The sequence below is a fragment of the Thamnophis sirtalis genome, unplaced genomic scaffold (assembly GCF_051295495.1).
Source record: "Thamnophis sirtalis isolate CommonGarterSnake01/CBP01778 unplaced genomic scaffold, rThaSir2_p1.2 scaffold_4, whole genome shotgun sequence".
Lineage (NCBI taxonomy): Eukaryota > Metazoa > Chordata > Lepidosauria > Squamata > Natricidae > Thamnophis > Thamnophis sirtalis.
Window position 1 is genome coordinate 126,788,827 of NW_028261384.1, and position 14,219 is coordinate 126,803,045.

At 42.5% G+C, this 14,219-nt stretch overlaps 1 protein-coding gene across 3 annotated transcripts in view; it reads right to left on the reverse strand.

The window, feature by feature from the left end:
- The window catches only part of LOC106549376 (ubiquitin carboxyl-terminal hydrolase CYLD), a 40,707-nt gene extending 29,647 nt beyond the window's left edge, over positions 1-11,060 (reverse strand). For 2 of the 3 annotated variants that reach the window (XM_087714150.1, XM_087714149.1), the window contains exons 1-6: positions 10,848-11,060; positions 10,233-10,385; positions 7,959-8,431; positions 5,347-5,676; positions 2,353-2,458; positions 963-1,339 (exon numbers count right to left, since the gene is read on the reverse strand). In XM_087714150.1, coding sequence (XP_087570276.1) covers positions 963-1,339; positions 2,353-2,458; positions 5,347-5,676; positions 7,959-8,387 — 1,242 coding nt within the window. In that variant the 5' untranslated portion in view covers positions 8,388-8,431; positions 10,233-10,385; positions 10,848-11,060. The remainder of the gene's footprint in view (positions 1-962; positions 1,340-2,352; positions 2,459-5,346; positions 5,677-7,958; positions 8,432-10,232; positions 10,386-10,847) is intronic. The other variant, XM_014067009.2, reaches the window with a different exon arrangement.
- Between the last annotated feature and the right edge of the window lie 3,159 nt (positions 11,061-14,219).

Below are 14,219 nucleotides of genomic sequence, written 5' to 3' on the forward strand. Positions count from 1 at the left end.
TCTGTTTATTAGCATACTTTACGGTTAGTAAACGGAAGTTCTGAAATGTGTTTTAATATTAGTAGCTCGAGTTGGTAGTTAGGCTGTTAGTTTGAGCTCCTAAGCTTGGCAATTTGGTTGCAAATGTTTCATCGCTATTCAAGGAGACATTGTCAGTGCATTTTGAGTTGTGCTCATCTGTCAGAACACATCTCATTAAAAGGTGTTTAAAGACCCGTGTTCTGACAGACGAGCACAACTCAAAACACACTGACGATGTCTCCTTGAATAGTGATGAAATTTTTGCAACCAAATTACCAAGCTCCAAGCTCAAACCAACAGCCTAGAAATTCTATAAAGTTTAGCAACAGGAATTCTGGTCCCAATTGTGATCGTAAGGGGAGAATTACTTGTGAAGACATCTTGTTGGCCTAAAGTGAAAAGGAGGATTCCAATGACCTTATGTCCATAATATGTTAAAATGTGCCAGTGTTTCTCAAACTTGTCAGTTTGAAGATGTATGGACTTCAACTTTTCAACCCACGGTGTTGAGAAACACTACATTACTATTCTCTAGTGGAATGGCCATAATAGGACTGAATTTGATTTAGTGATACATTTTTATTAGAATCAAGGAATTAGTAGACAACTAACTTATCTGGGAAATAACCTTCTGAAGATGATGTGGAATCATTGCATATCTATGGCAACCTAGACTAGTAAGAATAAAATATGCAAATGTGCCTCTTCTTATCTATGGAGATTCTCAATCATCCTGGTCATGGTAGTCCCAAAGGTGCATTTCCAAAACACACCTGGACTTTCCTGGCTCCCCCCCCCCGAAAACATTTCACTTCTCATCCAAGAAGCTTTTTCAATTCTGAACTGAAGAAGCTTCTTGGATGAGAAGTGAAATGTCTTCAGGAAAAAAAGCCAGGGAATGGACCTTAGAGTGTGCCTCTTCTCCCATGTTTTCCTCTCACCAGCTCCAAGCCAGCAACTGTCTCATCTGCATCTGGTAGGTCTCCAATCCAACGTATCACACCGTAGATGGGTGGATTATAAACCTCCACCATGGAATTGATCTCTAAGAGATGGTAGTCATATTGTCTGCTATCCTGGTCCTCCTCAGATTCTTCTGCCTCACTTTTTTTCTTCTTCCTCTCAAAAATGTGTTCTAATTCTTCCTTGATGTCCTCCAAATTTGCTGAAGGGGCTAAAGGAGGAGAGTTCTGGGATAAACACTCCTTCATTGGTGGAGGATATTTGATGGAGGAAGGGGATGGACAATCTTCATATTCATCTGAGGTAGGGGTGGAGGAGTTGCTGTTTAGGATCTCTTGACCTTTATCAACATGTTCTTGAATGAGAGGGGGGGAAGAGAGAACATTAGATATTTTAACCATAATCTCATGCCAACATACAGGTAGTCCTCGAGATATGAAATATGAGCCAGCAGTGTGCAGTGACAGCAAAAAAGCCAATGCAATCCTAAATTGCATTAATAGAGGGATACAATCAAGATCAAGTGAGCCACTAACACCACTCTATAAAGCCCTAGTAAGACCACACCTAGAGTACTGCATCCAGTTTTGGTTACCACACTGTAAAAAGATGTTGAGACACTAGAAAAAGTGCAGATGAGATCAACCAGGATGACTACAGAACTGGACACTAAAACATACGAAGAATGGCTGCATGAACTGGGCATGGCTAGTTTAGTGAAGAGAAGGACCAGGGGAGACGTGATAGCAGGGTTCCAATATTTGAGGGGCTGCCACAGAGAAGGGGTCAAGCTATTTTCCAAAGCACCTGAAGGCCGGACAAGGAATAATGGATGGAAACTGATCAAGGAGAGATTTAACCTAGAAATAAGGAAAAACTTACAGCCCGTTGTGCCTTAAAATGGCTTCTAGTGTACTGCCATTTTACTGCCTTAAAATGGTTTCTATTGTACAGTGCAGTGGAGTTGCCATGGTAATGGCTTTACAGTACTCCACAAGGGATCCTCCTCTGGTAAGTGGGAAAATCCAACATTAGAAATTATGCTTCTGAGAGCACAGGGAAAACATTTTTAACTAATTTAATTGTCGCCGAAATCAAGGCTCAGGGAGAAGTTGCTCTTGCCATCACCTCTTCAGGAATTGCAGTGACATTAATGGGAAGAGGTGGGACAGCACATTCCGCACTTATATTGCCACTTGATATTGCCATTCCTGTCTAATGCAAGATTGGGATAAGGAAATGCCCAGGCAACGTTACCACAATCAAAGTTCATTCAAAAAACAAACATACACAAAGGATTGGTTTTTTTTTTAGCAAAATGTGAAAAGTGCAAAAATATTCCCAAACCTTGATTGGTATAAATCTTACCTTTATAGACCTTGGAAAGGGGGAGCAAGATCCCATATTTGGGTGACGGGAAATGACAGAGAGGTTTGCCTTTGAAGCAACCATCCCAGGATCCCACGGGCTGATCCTATAGCAAGATTTAAAAGTAGTCAAGATGATGGATGGAATAACAATACTTTATTTATCTCAACCTTGACAACTTGAAAAATGTGGACTTCAACTCCCAGAATTCCTCAGCCCTTAAAAGACTTTGGATGTAAAATCCAGATGATTTAGAGCAGACCAAACTTGTTGGCACCTTTGTAAAGATGTGGCATTTTTTCTTGGGTTCATATGATAGTTCCAGAATTATGAATGAAGAGACATTTCAGTTAAGGAAGCCTCACCAAGCAATGTTCTGACCAAGGCTTCCCAAGAGCATGAAGCAAACTCCTGGTCCCGACAAAAACTCCTTTTATTAATTTGCTGTGAATTCTGCTCATTCACATCCAGTAAAATCTTTCAAGGGAGGATTTAAAGTCACAGACTTTATCTGGCTTGGAGAGCTGGCAGACCGATATCTGCAAAACTTGGCAAGGAGCCTCGGAGAGTCACAAACCAATTAAGTGAACTAGTTGTCTCCTGCAAACTCCACTCCCTTTTTGCTCCTCTTTTATTTCCTCTAGGAGAGCCATTCACCGTCCACCTGTGGCCTTCCTCCCAAGTCGACCCCTGTTCTTTAGCTGTTCCCTTCCTCTGGCAACTCTGCGCATGCGCACACTGAGAACAGGCTCCGTCTGTTCCTCTGCCTCACTGATCTCTGACTCTGAAGGCAGCTGATAACTGTCAGACGGCTCTCTCTACCTCCGACCAGAGCCCTCATCAGAGCCTTCCCCAGACTCCAGGACTGGCCCATGTTCCTCCCAAAGCTCTTCCCTGTCCGAATCTGCTGCCAGGACTTCTGGCTGCTGGTGAGCCACAAGAACAGTGGTGGGTTCCTAACTGGTTTTCTATCAGTTTTCTGAGTGTGCGCTGAGCTGCATATGTGCAATTAAACACAAGGAAAAAAAAAGGAGGAGTGACAATTCAAACTGCTGCTCTGGATCAGCTGGGCTTCAGAAGCTGGAATAAGAGTAAATGAAGTGCAGGGGCAGGAGGGCTGGTCTATTTTTTAAAAAACAACAACAACAGAGAACCGGTTCGTTCTCTGTTTGAGGGCAGCACTACTGTTTCAGGAGAACCGGTCCGAACTGGTAGGAACCCACCTCTGCACAAGAAGCAAGTCCAGGAAAAGGCACAGCTAAGACGCTGGCAGGTAAGTCTTGTGTGCTCACATTAAACCAACTTTTGGGTTTCAGATCCCTAATTTCATTTCCCTCTTTCCATTTTTTCTCAACTTTTTTTTTTTTGCTGAAAAACTTATTTTGGTGTAGAGCAGGGGTGTCAAACTCGATTTCATTAAGGGCCACATCGGGGTTGTGTTTCACCTTGGGAGGCCAGGGTGGGCGTGGCCCGCTTGATGGCCCTCATGTCAGGGGCGTCTGTAGTGGGAGGAGTGCTCTGTTGGCGAAAACGGGCTCCCGAGCTTTGTTTTCGGCTGCAACAACCTCATGCAACCTTCTGCCAGCAAAAACGGAGCTCGAGAGGGCTGCACACAGCTCTCCTGAGCTCCGTTTCCACTGGCAGAAGCACCACAGGCTGGTCCCTGGTTGTTCCCAGGGTGGCCCCACAGGCCAGATGTAAGTATGCCTTGAGTTTGATACCCTGATGTAGAGGGAAATCCAAAAATGATAACCTCTCAATGCTGACCTTTTTTTCCTGCTTGTTTCTCTTAAACAGGAAGAAAAGGTTCCAATGTTATTACATTTCAGTTTCAGATTGTAGCTCTATCTACAACAATTTTTTTTTAAATGGGTTCCTTTCTATGCTATATAAAGTGCTTAAAGTAGATCTATTATTTAAAGAGCCAAGAACTAACAGTGCTTGAGCGGCTTAAAAATCTAATCAATAAATACAGTAACCAATATCTATTCTAAAATCAATAATTGCCCAAATCAACAATATATTTCAATTAGTTATACAAACATGCCCTCACAACACAATGTTGTGGCCTGCCAGCAGCCAGCGGAGCTGGTGGCATACTCAGACAGTGAGGAAATTGGGGAGGAACATGGGCCAGTCCTGGAGTCCGGGGAAGGCTCTGATGAGTTCTCTGCATCGGAGGCAGAGATGGGTCCAGGGCCATCCGCCAGTTAATAGCTGCCTTCGGAGTCAGATATCAGTGAGGCAGAAGAGCAGCTGGAGCCTGTTCCCAATGTGCACACACACAGAGCTGACAGGAAAAGGGAACAGTTAAGGAAAAAGGACCAACTCAGGAGTAAAGGCACAGGTGAACAGTGAATGGCCCCTCCCATAAGGAATAAAGAGGAGCGAAAAGAGAGGGGAGTTTGCAGGAGGCAATTAGTTCACTTCATTAGGGTGAAGATCTGTTCCTGACTTCTTGCCAAGTAATTGCACGGCATTTGGAAGATATCGGCCTGGCAACTCTCAAAGCCTGATAAAGATTTGCACGCAGTTGTAAAATCTCATGAAAGACTGTTTGCTGGGATTTTGCTGGAAAGGAATTCCCTTTAACCTAAATAAAATAGGTTTTATCAGTATGTGGTCATGTGGCCAGCATGACTAAACGCCGAAGGCGCACAGAGCACTGTAACTTTCCCACCAAAGGTGGTTGCTATTTTTCTACTTGCATTTTTTCGAATTTTCGAACTGCTAGGTTGGCAGAAGCTGGGGCAAGTAATGGGAGTTCACTCCATTATGCATTACTAGAGATTCGAACCACCGACATTTCTGGTCGACAAGCTCAGCATCTTACCCACTGAGCCACAGTGACCCTTCTTTGATACGTATAAAATAAAATAAAAAAATAAAATAAAAAACTTGACATGGAAAAATGAGTATTGAAAAGGGGGTGTCAAATTAACGTTCAGGAGATTCTCTCAACTGGTATCCTGCTTTCTTTGAACAAATACTTACTAGAAAAATTCCCACAAATACTCCGGCTTCATATTTCCCTGGAAGATAGTTGCAGTATACCACACTGCCAGTAGGGGTGCTGTTTTCCATCTTGAAAAAGACCCGGTCTCCAAACGTTAGCCCTGGGGACGACAAGGGATCTCCCGTGGTAAGCTTGACTCTTGTACACTCCCGGATCACTCCTCTTCTAGGTGCTGCTGGGCTACCCTCAGCCGCTTTGTCAGGTTCAATCCGGCTGACGGGTACAAAGACGCCACAGTTCTCACGGCAGGAGAAGAACTTCTGTCCTTTGAAGGAGCCATCTGTAAAACCCTTGCCGGCTGCCGAGCCCTACAAAAGAGGACAATGGCTCTTCCAGAAAGATAATTTATTCCTCATCTCACTCTCCATCCCTCTAAACTCAGCAACCCTAGATTTATTTACCATATTTTTCGGAGTATAAGATGCACTAAGGTTTAAAAATGTAAAAAAAAAGCACTCTGCAACCTCCCAAAAACGGCCCATTTTTTTGTGAAAACAGCCCCCCCTTTTTTTCCAAAAAAGAAAAAGGGCATGAATAGCCCTTAGGAGGCTTATAGAGTGTTCCGGGGGGGGGGGGGAAGGAGCGAAAACTAGCACATTTTTTGCTCATTTCTGCCCTCCCCAGCACCTAGAAGCTCTCTCAAAAGCCTCCTACAAGTTATGCATGGCCATTTTGGTGAAGGGGCTGGGGAAATCTTATTGTATTTTATGATTTTAATATTCAAATAATTTTCAAATGTTGGGCATGCAATTCGTGACTTCTTTCCCAAATTCTAGTTTCCCGCTGGTTCTTGAATAAAATTCCAAAGATGCATGCAATCGTTGCCATATTTTTGTGATAAGAAGGAGTTCAAACTATTTTTTAATTTAAAAAAAAGGGGGCCGTTTTTGGGAAGTTTGCAGAGTGCAAATACTTTTTTTTTTTAAAAATTGCCTCTTCAAAACCTTGGTGCGTCTTATACTCCAAAAATATGGTATATCAGCTATTTTTGCAGCCAGGATATAAAAAATGAAAGTTGTTGTGCCTTCCCATTCTAAATTACATTACAGGTAATCCTTGATTTGTTATCACAACTGAGCCCCAAATTTCTGTTTGCTAAATGAGACATTTGTTAAGTGAGTTGGCCTCCTTTTACGACCTTTCTTGCCACAGTTGTTAAATGAACCAGTGCAGTTGTGAAGTCGGTAAAACAGTTGTTAAGGGAATCTGGCTTCCCCATTGGCGTTGCTGGCCAGGAGGTTGCAAAAGGGGGCCACATGACCCCAGGACACTGCGACCGTCATAAATATGAATCAGTTGCCAAGCATCTGAATGTTGATCACATGACTGTGGGGATGTTACAATGGTCTCAAATATGAAAAGAGATCATAAGTCAGCTGTTTTCAGTGCCGTTCTGTAACTTTGAATAGTTACTAAAGGAACTGTTGTATGTTGAGCACAACCTGTATGCTGTGGTGAAATTCAATTTTTTTTACTACCGGTTCTGTGGGCGTGGCTTGGTGGGCATGGTGTGGCTTGGTGGGCATGGCAGGAGAATGATTCTGCAAAATCTCCATTCTAACCCCACTCTGGGGCCAGCCAGAGGTGGCATTTGCCAGTTCTCCAAACTATCGTATTTTCAGAGTATAAGGCACACCCTTTTCCCTCAAAAAAGAGGCTGAAAATATATACTAAATACAGCATTTTTTGCCTCCTGAAACCCTTGCCCCTTCACCAAAATAGCCGTGCATAGCTTGTAGGAAGCTTTGAGAGAGCTCCTGGGGGCTGGGGAGGGCAGAAATGAGTGAAAAAATGGGCTGTTTTCCCCTCAATTTTGCCCCCCCCTACAGTCTCCAGGAGTACTCTATAAGCTTCCTAAAGACTATCCATGCCCCCTTTTTTGGCAAAAAGGGACGTTTTTTGTTCGTTTTTGGCGCCACCCACCCCCAGGAGCACTCTACAAGCCTCCCAAGGGCTATTCATGCCCCATTTTTTTTTTTTAAAAAGGGCACATTTTCACAAAAAACAAGCCATTTTTGGGAGATTTGCAGAGTGCAAAAACTTTTTTTTTTACTTTGCCTCTTCAAAACCTTGGTATGTCTTATACTCCAGTGCATTTTATACTCCGAAAAATATGGTACTCAAAATTTCCGCTACCGGTTCTCCAGACTACTCAAAATTTCCACTACCGGTTCTCTAGAACCTGTCACAACCTGCTGGATTTCACCCCTGCCTGTATATGAAACAAAACTTAGCAATGCGATGCGTTTTGGTTCCAAGCTTGGAATAGCAATAGCACTTAGATTTATATATTGCTTTACAGTGCTTTTACAGCCCTCCCTAAGCAGTTTACACAGTCAGCATATTGCCTCCAACAATCTTGGTCCACATTTTAACAACCTTGAAAGGATGGGAGGCTGTGTCAACTTTGAGCCTGGTGAGATTCAAACTGCTAAATTGCAGGCAGCCGGCAGTCAGCAGAAGTAGGCTGTAGCACTGCACTCTGACCACTGCATGGCTCATGTGATTAAAATATTAAAAATGCCTTGGGATTTCCATTCGGATGCTTTCACACAACCCTCGTAGCGATATGCCAGTGGTTATTACTCACCACTAGCTCGACCCCAAAGATGATGCTGGTATCTTGCTTGTTCTTGTCTATGGATCCTCGGTATCGGATGATTCCTGGGACTTTCTGCCCAGAAGAAGAGGTGATCTGGACTCTCACTCGGTCACCCTTCCCCAGGGCGCTGAGTTTCTGCATCCACCGCTCCTGCTTGAAGAGTGCCAGGCGTTCATCTCCATTGGTCACGGCTTCTAGCAACCCAGACTGGGCTCCGCTCAGTTCCCTGGCCATCGAGGGTGGTATCCGGACCACCTTTTCTGCATCCAAGACCCTGGCCCAAAATGTTCCACCAGGAGAGATCCCGCGGGCATCTTCCTGGCTTAGTAAGCTACCCTTGGATACCTTGACTTCTCCGCCTGTTTTGGCTTCCCCCATGAAATCTTTCACAGCTATATAGAGTTTCCGCGGCTTCATTGTCTTGGGTAGTGATACTGACAAAAGAGATTCACCCCAATCACCTGCCGAGGGGGGGGGGGGGAGGAATGAAGCAGTTTAGGTATCGATGGAAAAGAACAGAAATAGTACTTAGACTTCACAGTGCTTTTATAGCCCTCTGTAAGTGTTTACAATATCAGCCTATTGCCCCCAACAATCTGGGTCCTCCTTTTACCAAACTCAGAAGGATGGAAGGCTTGAGTCAACCTTCAGCCTGGTGAGATTCGAACTGCTGGCGATCGGCAGCATTCTAGTCACTGTACCACCATGGCCCTAAATAAACTATAATAAACTATAATAAACTATAATCAAGGAGAAAAGCAACCTAGAACTTAGAAGAAATTTCCTGATAGTTTAGAACAGTGGAAAACTTGCCTCCAGATGTTGTGAAACAGTGGAACAACTTGCCTCCGGAAAGTTTTTAAGAAGAGATTGGACAACTATTTGTCTGAAAAGGTATAGGTATATTTCCTGCCTGACTTGGCGGTTGGACTAGAAGACCTCCAAGGTCCCTTCCAACTCTGTTATTCTATTCTATCTGTATTTGCCTTGATTCATGAGAATAACTGTAGTTTGAGGTGGGGTCCTTGGTCCACTCTGAGCTTGGTTGTTTTCTTGCAGACATTTCACAACCCAACTAGGTAATATCATCAGTACTAGACGTGCTGTCTAACACCAATGATGTTATTTAATTGCATAATTAAATATCTGCAAAAAAACAATGAAACTCAGAAAGCACCAAGGATCCTTTAATCTAGGGATCTTATTTATTTGCATCTGTACTTTAAAAAGCTCCCTCTCTCAGTCTATTTTCTTGGCAACACTGAAACACTGTCATCCCAAAAGCCCTCCCCCCAAGTGCCCACAATGAGCTTCGCAATCCATATGAAGATTAACGGCTACTGATTAGGGAGCCATTGACACATATTTTAGAATTGAATAGAATAGAATTCTTTATTGGCCAAGTGTGATTGGACACACAAGGAATTCGTCTTTGGTGCATATGCTCTCAGTGCACATAAGAGAAAAAATACATTTGTCAAGAACCACAAGGTACAACACTTAATGATAGTCATAAGGTACAAATAAGCAATTGAATTGTCTTAGGAAACTATCAGTATAAATCATAAGGATACAAGCAACAAAGTTACAGTCCAAAAGTCATAAGAGGGAGGAGATGGGTGATAGGAACGATGAGAAGATTAATACTGCAGACTTAGTAAATAGTTTGACAGTGTTGAGGGAATTATCTCAACTAGCTTAATGTAGGATTCACCTCTGATCTCATTAATATGCTACCGCATTGCCAATTTTATGATAAAACCTGTTGCTCACATTTCACACCACTTCTAAGTGATGAAATCTTAGATTTCACTTCTTCTCATAGATCATAAGAATAATGTCACTCTAAAGGCGGCCAATTTTTGTTTCAGAGTTTGTATTATTAGGAAACAGATGACGAATTTTGAAAACTATTTGTTCAATCTGATTAGAAAAACAGTGTGTACATTTGTCTCTTATCTATTAGTTTTATTATATCATTTTCAAGGATGATTAGAGGGCCAGTGGGGCTAAAACATATAAATAATTGTTGCTGGAATTGGATATCAATAGTTTGATGAAAAGAAGGACTAGGGGATGACATGATAGCACTCTTCCAACATCGAAGGGGCTGCCATAAAGAAGAGGGAATCAAGCTATTCTCCAAAGCATATGAAGGCAGGACAAGAAGCAATGGGTGGAAACTAATCAAGGAGATAAGCAATCTAGAACTAAGGAGAAATTCCCTGACAGTTAGAACAATTAATCAGTGGAACAACTTGCCTCCAGAAGTTGTGAATGCTTCAACACTGGAAGTTTTTAAGAAGAGACTGATAACTGGTTGTCTGAAATGGTGTAGGGTACCCTGCCTGAGCAGGGGATTGGACTAGAAGACCTCCAAGGTCCCTTCCAACTCTGTTATCCTGTTCTGTTATCCTATTATATTATTCAATTAAAAAAAGGAAGAACAGATTATTATTAAAAAAAAGAAAAGAATCTCTAAAGAATTAAGTCTAATCGTTTAGTTTCTCCTTCCTTTCTTTTTGAATATGCCAATTTCGAAACCGGGCCTTGTAATTCTGCCTTTTAAGAGCTGCTTATTTAAACCATCTCCCTAAAGCGTCCCCTGGTTACGCTTTTCATTCCGGGTCAAACTGCTTTTAAAAGAAGGAAAACAGGAGAACCTTGGAAGTTGACGGCCCATGCCTGTTTGATTTTCAAAACATGGCAGAACGAAGAAGGCCTTTCTTGGCTAGCATCGAACCTCAAATCTCCTCATCCTTCCCCTGGTTGTGCAGCTAGACCACGACCCGCGGGCGAGAGATCGTGAGAATGCGTGCAACCAAGCGAAGATGCATAAGTGATAAACTCCGCCATACGACACCCTGGAAAACTCACCTGGAAGAAGCCCAGCAGACGAAACTTTTTCGCCCTCTTTCTTGAACTACCCCCTTCAAAGCCGCCGCGACAAGAGGGAGAGAGAAATAAAGTTGAGGAAGTTTGCTGAAAGTTTTTTTTTAAAGGGGCGGAAATCGGGAACCAATGAGAAGGCAGGTGAAGGGGAAAGAGAGCCAATAAACACAGAGAAACCGGGCGTAGGTGTGCCTTGTGGGGGAAAGAGGTCTAAACAGCAGGAGTTCCCCGGCTTTTCTTAGCGTTTTCTTTTTTTTCCCTTGTTGAATCATTTTGGGGGAAAACGCATTTATGCTGTGGGGGGGGCGGAGGGGGATGAATCAGAGGTAAATTTATGGGGGGTGTATGCGGGGCCCTTAAATAGCGACCTGGCCAAGTGGGGGGGAGGCAAGAACGGGGATGGAAAAGTTTTAATTATTTATTTTTATTGTATTTATTTCGTCAAGCATATATTAGATAATACATGTAAGTATAAACATGATTTTGGATACATGAAATGGATACGAATGAAAAGAAACATTAGGAATTAAACATATATATTTAGAATAATTAAACATTAGTTTTAATTCGGCTTAGATGCACCACCGAACACTTTAGATGCCAACTTTCTTCCTGGTCTCGGCGCTGCGATCCCGCCCAGCGATCTGCAGCCATAAGGACTTGAGTGTGGTTGGGTTCCCACGACACGTTTGCCCGTCCTTCTCAATTTAGGGCACGGCCAGGCTGAATCGCCCAGAGCTCATAAGGAGTGTCCGGCTTTGTCCTGGGATGCAAGGCGAAGGCTTGATCTTAGCTCAAATCTCCGAAGAGACAAGGAAAAAAATGCATTTGGCTACGGTCTAGCCTCCCTCCTTGCCCATAATATGCACGTTGTGTTTCCTTCCCTTAATTCTCTTATTTTTAAGCGTCCGGATAAAAAAGACTTTGGCGTTGTGGAGCCAGCGGAGCACCATCCCCACGTGCATGAAAGGGAAGTTGCAGCAACCTCGGGGGCGGGGAGGGAGGATACCGCCGTTTGTCATAGAGAGGGGGGAAAGTGTCAGGGAAACCCCCCATCCAATAGCCGGGTAAAAGGGGCAAGGCAAATGGATAGCGTCCACAAAGAGGGCAGAGATAGAAGCGCATTTACAGCGAACAATTTATAACGATTCTAAGTCAACCAGGTCATAGTTTTCCCAAAGATGCTTTTTCAGGAGGCAACTGGACTGTTGTTTTGAACAGAACAGAATAGAATAGAGAATTAGAATGAATAGAATATAATTCTTTATTGGCCAAGTGTGATTGGACACACAAGGAATTTGTCTTTGGTGCATAAGCTCTCCGTGTACATAAAAGCACAAGATACATTCGTCAAGAATCATAAGGTACAGCACTTAATGATAGTCACGGGGTACAAATAAGCAATCAGATCATATTAGGAAAAAATATTACTATAAACCATAAGGATACAAGCAACAAAGTTACAGTCATAAGTGGGAGGAGATGGGTGATAGGAACAATGAGAAGATTAATAGTAGCGTAGACTTAATGGATAGTTTGACAGTGTTGAAGGAATTATTTGTTTAGCAGAGTGATGGCATTTGGGGAAAAACTGTTCTTGTGTCTAGTTGTTCTGGTGTGCAGTGCTCTATAGCGTCATTTTGAGGGTAGGAGTTGAGACAGTTTATGTCCAGGATGCAAAGGGTCTGTAAATATTTTTGCAAATATAAATAAATATATTTATAATGTAAAATATATAAATATAAAAATATATATTCCTTGCAGACAGCTGGTAATTTGCATCCTTTTAGAGAGTTGTTGAAGCACTTGGAGGTTTATCTGTGTCCTGAGGAGCAGCTGGCTGCAAGGAATATAAATCCTTCCATCCCCTACAATCCTGTTAGAGCTGAAGAAGCTTCTTGGACAAAAAGTGAAACATCTTCAAAGAAAAAAACAAGAAAGTCCAGTTGCCTCCTGAAAAAGCACCTTTGTGATTTACAGCAACCACAAATATAAGTCTCAAGGTTGACTCAGCCTTCCATCCTTCTGAGGTGGGTAAAATGAGGACCCAGACTGCGGGGGCAATATGTGACTCTGTAAACCGCTTAGAAAGGGCTGAAAGCCCTATGAAGCGGTATATAAGTCTAACTGCTATTGCTATTGCTATTAAAAAAAATCACTGCAGTTATTAAGTTAGTAAGCTAGTTGTTAAATTAATCTGGTTCCCCGTTGACTTTGTTTGTCAGAAAGTCGCAAAAGAGGATCACAGGACCCCAGGACATTGCAACCATTATAAATATGAACCAGTTGCCAAACATCCCAATTTGGATCAAGTGGAGATGCTGCAAAGGTCGTAAGTGTGAAAAATGGTCATACGTTTTTTTCAGTGGCATTGTAACTTTGGTCATTAAATGAACACTTGTAAGTCTAGGATTACTGGTATGTTCTTCTTGGCTTCTAGGTGCTCGCTAAGAAAGGATTTTTCAAAATGACCATCAGATCATTAGTAATCCTTATATGGTAATTAACACACTCTGATGCTAAGGAATTCTACTCCTTTTCCTCACCTGAAAAGAACTGTTCAAATTGCCAGTTGTATTATATTAACACGCTCTGATGCTAAGAAATTAGACATTCTACTCCACCTCCCCACCTTAAAAATACTCTGTTCCAACTGCCAGTTGCCTCACATTCCGTTATACCTCAGATCAAATTGGCAGATGTTCTACTCCTTCACTCAGGAGCAATCTGAGGCTCCTTACAGTACTAAACGTCACTACCTCACCAAAATGTCTATGCCTTCCACATATGGAACTGCTTCTGAATTCAAGGCAGCGGGTGGGTTCCTACTGATTAAGACCGGTTCGGCTGAGTAGATAGTAACTCGGCCAGCTATGTCCCTGAACTGGTTCTATCGGCGGCGCCATAGGAGCCACCATGTTTTTTTACTACTGCGCATGAGCAGACACAAAACACTTCCCTGAACGAACCAGCAGTAATAGAAACTGGAACCTACCCCTGTGCGAAAGCGATATTCCCTAATGTGTTTCAGTCATCGGCCACCACTGAGACAACGGATTGTACACTGAATTTTTCCTGCATAGTCCATCACAGTTTTATCGCGAAACACGAGCATCCACCTAGTGCTAAATAAATAAACAAATCTACATAAATAAAAATGTAAACGTTCGTTTGTTCAAAATCTTAAATCTCTGAAAGTTCTTCACAGATTGCTTTGAAATTTTGACACAACATTGCATTTGAATACACATGTGTTTTTATATACCTATATTACATAGATGTCACACCTGTGACAGGTAAAAACATCCTTTTTTGAAAACCAGCACCATCTGTTGGACATAAAAGCAACACACGCTA